At 42.8% G+C, this 9,349-nt stretch overlaps 1 protein-coding gene across 1 annotated transcript in view; it reads left to right on the top strand.

The window, feature by feature from the left end:
• sema5a (sema domain, seven thrombospondin repeats (type 1 and type 1-like), transmembrane domain (TM) and short cytoplasmic domain, (semaphorin) 5A) overlaps window positions 1-9,349 on the top strand; it is a gene marked incomplete in the record, with an annotated part of 172,932 nt that overhangs the window by 133,636 nt on the left and 29,947 nt on the right. The window contains 1 exon segment of the mRNA XM_037694274.1: window positions 3,456-3,681. Within this exon segment, the coding sequence (XP_037550202.1) occupies window positions 3,456-3,681 (226 nt within the window).

The raw sequence follows: 9,349 nt of genomic DNA, 5'->3' as shown, positions 1-9,349 counted from the left end.
GACATAGTCCCTCCAGCGTGTCCTGGGTCTTCCTCTGGGTCTCCTCCCAGTGGGATGTGTCTGGAACACCTCACCAGGGAGGCGTCCACGAGCCACCTCAACTGGCTCCTCTCGACGTGGAGAAGCAGCGGCTCTACTCTGAGTCCCTCCGGGATGACCGAGCTTCTCACCCTGTCTCTAAGGGAGAGCCCAGACACCCTGCGGAGAAAACTCATTTCGGCCGCTTGTATCCGTGATCTCGTTCTTTCGGTCACAACCCAAAGCTCATGACCATAGATGAGGGTAGGAACATAGATCGATCGGTAAATTGAGAGCTTCACCTTTTGACTCAGCTCTCTCTTCACCACGACAGACCAGTACAGCGCCCGCTTCACTGCAGACGCTGCACCTGTGTTTTTACATCTCTGAACTGTCATTTTATGATACTGGAAATGTTGATTATTTTTCAACGATGCAACTCTAATTCATGTCTAAACTATTAAAGTTGTGTTGGAAAACAAAAACTACGGCGTCGACTAAATTTTACTCACAAGTTGTAAGAGACGAAATTATGCTAAGAACTACCTGCAGAAATAAATGAATTGTACACAGAAGCTTTCAAAGTCACTTCACTTCTTTCCAACAGGAATTGAGACTGTGCACCAGAGGTGCTCGTACTGGTCACTGACAACCATTTACTTACCATTTCTTTATATATTGAGCTAATTCAAATATGAATTATTTTGTAAATTTGCATTTTTACTTCTCTAATAAATGTCCAAACATTAATTCTGCTTTTAAACGCAACTTTGTTTTGTGATGTTTCTATACTCAAGTGAGAGATTCGATGTTAACGGAGGATTTTGTTCTTTGCGGCTGTTTGTTCCTCCTCATTAGACTCGATCGTTTCTCTACTTCGACCTCAGTCTTTGTCTCAAACTGTTTAGATTTTGTAGCCTGAGAAACACAATCATTCCTTTTAACGGCGTGCATCCTCGCAATTTTATTTCAGGAACCGGTGACGTCGTGTGTTTATGGGTCTCTTTATACGGGACCATTTATTCTGAGTAGTTTGGGTCTCTAGTAAAGATTTAAAAATCATGCCTGGACATCCCAATAAAAGTCTGTTCAGTACGTAGGATGTTTTTATATTTACCTTGTAAGCTGTTTGTTCAACAGAAAGCGTGAATGAGGTTTATTGAGGCCCAGTGATGATCTCCTCAGCCCTCTGCATGAGCACTAATCCTCAGAGAGCGCAGGGAGAAACGCTCAGCAGACAAGCCTCATTAAATATTGACCGTGTTTGGCCGCCATCAACGGCTCGCACAACAAACAGCCGCAGATCGTTTGGCTTCTCTCTGCCCAGCTCAGGCCACGTGTCGCTGCAGGCAGCAGAGAAACACCAGCCAGGTTTGACTGGGGGCCAGTCTGTGACGGCACCGTGTTAAATATTAATGTCTGCCGATGATTATTGTAGGAGATGGAGAGAGGCAGGAAGTGTGATGGAGGTGACACTCCCATTCATCACGGGGGCCTTAACAGAATCTAAATCCTCCCTGTGTTTTTAACCTTGGTGCTCTGGAGGAGGAAGAGGAGGAGGAGACGTGGTGAAGAGGCGGAGGCAGAGATGAAACCGATACAGACGGGAGAACGACCGGGGGAAAGATCCGACGCTGTGCAAGTTATGAGCAGCCATGAGCAATGGGCCCAGAGAAATGTAAAGATGGATGGATGGATGCAAAGCAAGATCCCGAGCGGTGATACAAAATAAAAAAAGATGGAGAGAAATCGGCTGCACGACGTTAAAAGGTTCTTTTCCTCAGCTGACCCGTCACTTCCCATGTGACAGGCTGACAAATGTGCAGAAAGGAGCTCTTATCTTATTTTATCAAGGCCTGGCAGTCACTCGAGCTCCATTCAGCATAAATAAACAAGTGGAGAGGAAGATGGCAGCCGTCTCACCTCCTTTTCAAGGATGTCATTCACTTCTGAGGCGTCACCTCCTCTGACTCCTGCTTTTTATCAGGGAGGAAAAAGGAAGGCTGGACGGCCATTTATGCACCTGATATCTTTTGAATCCTTTAATCAAGCAGAGCGCCACGTGAGGAGGGGATGGAGGATGGATATATTTACATATAATATATATAAAATATATAATATCTATTTCCTGTTGGCCCTTTCGACCAAGTCTAATGTATCGAACCTTTAGAGGCTCGGAGCAGATTAAACATTGCACAGCCCGACTTTAAAAGCCAAACGTAGACAAGAGGAAAAGTTACCACGAACACAGTTGACTTTTATCTTTTTTATATAGTTTTTGCTCTTTTTTAAATTAACATTAGACACAAAAATAAAATGAACAATGACATTTACTGCTTCGATCGTTCGTCTCTGAGCTTGTTCAGAAACTTGTCCAGTTGTATTTGTGTAAGTTTGTGTGTCATCACTTCTGAACATGCTGAGAAATGTGTCCAACAGGACTGATGGGATAAAAAACAGCATTTATAGGCGTTTTAATGTGGGCTGTCTCACTAAACTGCAATCAAGAGGCTAAACGTGACAGTGAAAACGTTCAGAGTACGGGGTGCCGTTTATAAAGTTACACAGACAATAATTAACAGCAATATTTTGGTTTATTTAGCCTTTCGTAAGAAAAAAAAGCTTTTCTTTCAAAGTCATATTCACTGTTATTCATACATTTCACTAACTAAATATTTAACTTGCAAGTTAAATATTTAGGTGTAAGTTAAGTATTTAATTTCCAAGCTAAATATTTATTTTCAAAACTAAACTTTTAATTTCCAAACCAAATATTAAATTTTTAATTTAAACATTTAATTCCTAAACTAAATATTTAATTTACTAACTAAATATTTAGCTTGCACCTAAATATTTATTTTTCAAATTAAACATTTAATTTCCAAAATAAATATTAAATTTGCTAAACTAAATATTTAGGTCGGACATAAATATTTATCTTGCTAGCTAAATATTTAGCTAGTAAGTTAAATATTTAGTTTCTAAATTAAACATTTAGCTTGGACATGAACATTTAGTTTGTAAACAAAATATTTTGTGTGGAGTTAAATATTTAGTTTACAAACTAAATATTTAACTTGCAAGTTATTAGTATTTAATTTGTAAATTAAATGTTTAGCTTGTAAATTAAATATTTAGTTTGGAACTATGACATAACATGGTGAAAATATGACTTTAATTTTTTATGAAAGGCTAAATAAACCACAATATTGCTGTTAATTATTTAACTTTACAAACAGCACCCCATATCAGAAGTCTGTTGACGTCCACATGAAACAAGATGTTTAATTTCACGAGTCGCCACTGTGAGTTTCAAAAAGTGCCGAGTCGTGATGCCTGAGAGCTCCAGCAGAAATAACTGATGTGATTAACCTGGAGAGCGTCCGCAGGAGGACGAGTTAAAATAATCAAACGTGTCCGTGCTGTTGTGTCTCCAGGAGTATCAGCCGTGCAACACCCTGCCGTGTCCTGACCTTAAGAAGACCACGCCGTGGACTCCCTGGACGCCCGTCAACATCTCTGACAACGGCGGCCACTATGAGCAACGTTTCCGCTACACTTGCAAAGCTCGAATCCCCGACCCCGGCCTGCTGGAAGTGGGGAGGCAGAGGATCGAGATGCGCTACTGCTCCAGCGACGGCTCCACTGGCTGCTCCACGGACGGTGAGTACGAGGTGGAGAAGGACGGACCTCACCAGCTTTCAGACGTGTTTATCCAACAGGCGCTGTTCGTCTCCGCAGGCTGGTGCTTGTTCTCCTCACCTGCAATGATCCCTCACTCTTCTGTTCTTCAAAACTTTCCTCTCTGCACGTGTCCTGGAAAAGAGTCTTAATTTATTTCTCTCTCGTGCTCATGATCTCGTCCTCCCCGACTTTATCAGTGGATCAAAGCCTCAGACGTAATGAGCTTTTAATGCACAGAGCCGATCAGCAGCTTACAACTGATTGTAGTTGCACAGATGTGCATGTGCGCGTGCGTGCGTGCGTGAAAAGTTTGGTTATACTCTTGGGCCACAGAGGACTGATTTTTGTAATGAATGTATAAAAGTTTTCATTGTTTAAGCTTTGTGTCCACACAGAAACTGCATTTTAAGGAACATGAACTAATCAATCAATCAATATAACTTTATTGCTCATAACATTCAATGAAACTGAGATTTATCTTTAAATAATTCAAATAAAAGTTTATCTTGTGGAACAGCTAATGTTCTCGTATGTTCAGAGTTGACTCACGTTCTCATCCAGCAAACAGCTGCTGAGAATTCAGTGTTGTCAACGTTTGTACTGGTTTGAAACTGGTCCAGATGATTTAACCAGTTTGCTGATCGAGATGCAGTTTCTGTGCTTGGATAAGTCTGACGCCGGCACACGGCACGCTGCAGCCGACTCATAAAGTTTGAGCTGCCTTTAGAGGTTCAACGTCAGCGCCTTGATAAGATGCAGCAGCGGCTTCACGTCACTTTGAGTTCATCTGAGCTACTGGGTGGTCCGTTGCCACCCTGCTGGGATCCCACAAGCTGCGCTAATCACAGAGGTTATCCCTGATGTACACTATTAGAGGGATTTTCCTTTTGATCTTCCTCATCTTCCTAATTTCTTATCACTAATAGCCGCCTTTGCATCACCGCCGCCACTGGTACAAGATGTTCTCTTCCCACTTTGAAGCCAACTCTTTAAATGTTCCTGAAGGGCTTAAGACGAGCACTGACAAGCACGCCGGCTGCAAAGTTTTACAAGGAGCGACAGCCGCACAAGAAGACATTGAGAACAAAGGGCTGAGCTTTATGGGCCTGTCTCAGTTCTGATTAGTGGGAGGAAGTCGCAGACACAACGCGCTTCATTGCAGGTTGTCACACGAGCCTGGCATCCGATCTGCGTTAATTACTACGACTAAAGACGTCAAACGCAGAGTTCAGCTGTCACTGCTGGCTACATCAGTCTGTGTTGAAGTAGGGTGGCAGATCCACACAACTTTCAGCAAATATAGGTGGGTTTTTGTTGTTCCCACAAGTCTAGCATTTGTACAAAAAGAAGGCAAAGTGATCTCTCCATCCTCAGTAATAGACAGGAACCTGGTCTGTGTGGAACAGACCTAATAATCAATAACCCTGGGCTTCATCAATATCAAAAACAATCATAAATATAAGCAATACATGTAAATGATTTATCATCATTACTATAGTGATATTCATAATCCAAATAGAATCAAGCTCATTATTTGAGAATTATTCAATATTCCTAATACTAAAGGTCCTAATATTGCATCTTAGCACACAATATAACATTTCACCTTTTCAATGTACCTTCAATTTAAATGCTTCATTGTTAACACTAGGAGCTAGTTATCCAGATCAAAACAAATGCAGGTGTTCAAAAATAATATAACGATACCGTCAGTGACATTTTTTATAGAAAAATATTAATGTTTGATAATTGTTTTTTTCTATAAGCACATTCAAATAAATGTAGCAATAGCACTGATTCAAGCCCAATACAATAACCTGGAGGCTAGCACTAGCATGCTAGCTCCAGAAACAAACAAAACAAACTCGCCAGTTCCCACTTTTCAAATACACAGCAGAAGGTTTTTTTTCACAGAGACATCTAAAAGTTGAGAGGCATATCAGTCAGAAATGGAAACATGGTCATTATATAAAGGGATTTCAATGGCTTAAAGCCTACCTGCAGCAGCTAGCCTCTCTCACACCTAGCCTGGTTGTGAGTGGCATGATTTGTTCCGGGAGCACGATCCGTACCGTGCATTCAGCTCTGGGCGCAGGAGAGGTGCGCCCAGAATGGTCCCATATCTTCTATTGAAGAGGAGCTAACTGTGCGTGTACAACTTTTAATGAGAGTCTATGGACAAAGATTTTTGCACGCCAGGGCGGAAATATGTCATCAATCAGAGACATTTTTGAACGAAACAACTCTACTCATCATTAACTATAAAATATTTATCTGACACAACACGAAATATGTGTACGTATATTGGAAAATATTTTTATTTCATTTTTTTAATGTCTTATTCAGGTAATGTGCTGAGTGCTGGAGTGGCGCCCTAGCGCCCTCTATTGGCCAGCCTCCACTGATAGGCCTTAAAAACCTTAGAAAACACCAACTTTAGCCATTTTTACTGATAATGAGCTGAAATTTGCTGTAGTGGTATCTGAGTCATCCTTAATACAGACTTCAAGAGTTAGGAGATCGTGGTTGTTTTTCTAACTGTTTTACCCTGAAGTGTATTTTTCTCTAAAGTTCATCCATGTTGGGAAGCAGCTGCGTAGAAGACCAGCCTGTCTCTTTAGCTACAGAAGAAATAAAACCTTTTCCACTCAGCCGTTGTTCATCTAATGATGCAGGACCCACCGTGACGTGCGAGGTCTCTGTGTGCAACCCTGTGCTCATTTCAAGGTTCTGATGTGATTCCGGTGCCAGAAGAGTTTCAAGTCATAACTGTTGAGAACGAAGATGGTCTCTGCTGGTCCGCTTCTTTATTTCAACCATTATCAAACCTGACGTCCATCTGCTGAGTGCTGCCGTGTGCAGTGGGTGTCTGCGGGCCGAGCTCATGCGCGTTTGCCAGTTTTGCTATTTACGATGACAGATACGCACCTGTTTGTGTTGGAGACCTTCTTCTTTTAGAAAGAACCCCTCTTCCTTCTGTCCATCTCTCACAGATGCATGTGGTATCCAACCCCCCAGAGACAGCAGTTAACCTTTTGTGGAGCAAGAGGCTATCATAAGATAATTACCCCCGCAGCAGTGGCGTGTATTGATGTTCACTGCTGGGGCAAAGGACACGGAGGTGTCTCGGAGACGAGCAATCAGAAGGAATGATGTGTCACTCGGTAAAGATTTACCATCTGCACTGGGCAGCTTGCAGTTGATTAGAGCGCCGTGCAGCATAAAACAGGCTGATGAGCATTTCCAGAAAGTATAATCAATTTCTCAGCACATAAAAATGATATAACTCGCCAATTACTAACCGGCTAAGATAATTAGTTGCATTAATCTTTTGACTAGTTTGGTACTTTAACCCAGAACTATTACCTGTGTGTCTTGTGCACATAAATACTCTTGAATAATTCATCCACAGTAGTCAGTAAACACCCCAGTGTGTCGGTTTTCAATCTAGACTGGATTCACGCCAACTCTTTCACTCGACTCGGCTGTGCTCAGACAGAGAAAAGATCCCAGTCAAACCACAAACCGAGGCTTGAACTGGGTTCAAATAAAGCAACGCGTGTGCAGAGTGGTAACTTGTGATGGACACCGCCCATCATAGCACCCAGTGACCACAGTGGGTCCAGTCAGCTCTGAGCCAACCAGAACAAACTGAATAGACTCATCCTGCAGCGTCCTGGTAATCCACACTGATTGATAGACGTTCTTATTGAGAGGATTTTAATAAACAGTTCATTAAAACTTTTACACAAAGAAAAGTTTCCCGTGTTTGGCTGTTTAATTATCTTTAATCAGCCGGCAGCTGAAGAGGACGTTTTGTACCCTGAGACGTCCAGGTAATAACTGCTGCCTGTGAGGGGTCACGTCAGATCCGTAGGGGGTCCTCCATCAGGGACCAGGGTGGACTGTGTTCAAACTACCAACCTGTAAAGGTGTTTGAGTGTTGTCTGAATCCAATCTGCTCAGGATGAAGCTCAGATTGGAACAACCCCCACTCAGGCAGCTGAGAACTCAGGAACCACAAAGGGACACGGATTGTAAAATTCTTTGTGGGAAATCCCCAAAATGATGTTTTAAATTTGACTCGACGTTCGATCAGAGTATCAGACAACCTGAAGGGCTGGAGCGTGACTGGAGACGTTCATGTGTTGCAGCTGATTAAAAGAAAGCCATGAATGAGATTTCAGGAGGTTTAAGGAAACGAAGCAGGGAAGCTTGTTGAGGTCTGAAAGGGTGAAGAAATGAACTGAAAGTGTTCAACCAAGATCACTCACATACAAAACAAACACCTTTGGTCCCAACACAGAGCCCTGAGGAACGCCACATCCATTAACACAAAATTCAGATCTTGCATAGTTTACCTGTACAAACTATTATTAAACAACTGGATACCCACTGGAGTGCTACTCCTCTAATGCCATGTTTATTCAGTTTGTCAAGGACGTGGTGTGGTCACTCGTCTCCGTGTGTCTCCACAAATCAAAACTCACCATGGGACGACTTCCTCCTCCAACAGATTGGACTCGGCTCCAAACAGACGACTCTCCTACATCACAGATATTTATTTTCTTGCTCATTGGAAGTCGATTCACGGACTTGAAAGTTTTTTTCTTCACTTGTTGCCTCTCAGTCCCTCGCAGGGCCTTCACCCCCCCCCCCCCCCCCCCCGCGATGGTTTTCGTCTCCCGCTGGCTCGGGCAGAATGTCACGGCATGTTTGAGCATCCTGGCAATCAGATCTATGTGACATTTGATGATGAGGGCTGCATTCAGAGACGAGCAGATGTTATTGATCACACCTGGGAGAAGCCCGTGCAGCATGCAGATGAGGAGGTTGATCCCCCCGCCCATCCAGACAGACTACATTCATATCTGAGTTATGTCAGTCAGCGCCCCGACCTCCTAGGTGGTCTCTAGGTTTCCGTCTCGAGTTGTCTCTCGTGCTGATCAGTCTTTATGACGAGGTATAAATGATGAAGATGGGGCTGAGCGGAGCATTTAGGATCACGGTGCCTTGTTTCGTGGCAGCGACCGCGGCTTAACGACAGTGATGAGTTAATTAGTGAAGATTTACAAACCTCCTCTGTCACCCTGTGATTACACCCCGAGCTCATCTACATGTTCCTTTTTCTTCTCTTCCTGTTTCTCAAGTCGCAGTAAAAATCTCAGCATTTCATAATTTGCATAATTACAACCATAAATATGTATTTTTATAAATATTCTTGAAGCACAACAGGCAATTTGTAGATCAAGTCTTTTTCTTTCTCCTCACTCAGGCTGTTTGAGTAACAACATGCAGCATGGGTGGTGTACACAGGACAACGGCTCTTTGTCGACGTGTGTCCTTTACACGACGTCTCAGCAGCTTCATGTGCCGTCGAGTGAGAGACGAGTCTGAACAAACCACGACCGTCTTCAAGACTGTGAACTAAATTATATTTTATAACTTTGAACTCAGAGACGAGAGAAAAACGTTCTCCAGATCTGAGAAAGTAAATGTTTGTTAAAGCAAGAAAAAGGTGGAGGAGAGCGTTACTGATGGATAAACATCCATCCATCATACATCCATCCATCTCTCCATCCATCCACCCATCATACATCCATCCATCATACATCCATCCATCTCTCCATCCATCCACCCATCATAC

Source organism: Nematolebias whitei, chromosome 20, assembly GCF_014905685.2.
Source record: "Nematolebias whitei isolate Nwh7 chromosome 20, NemWhi1, whole genome shotgun sequence".
In the NCBI taxonomy this organism is placed as follows: domain Eukaryota; kingdom Metazoa; phylum Chordata; class Actinopteri; order Cyprinodontiformes; family Rivulidae; genus Nematolebias; species Nematolebias whitei.
Note: the sequence above shows the minus strand (reverse complement) of the source record. Positions and strands in the feature narration are given on the sequence as shown.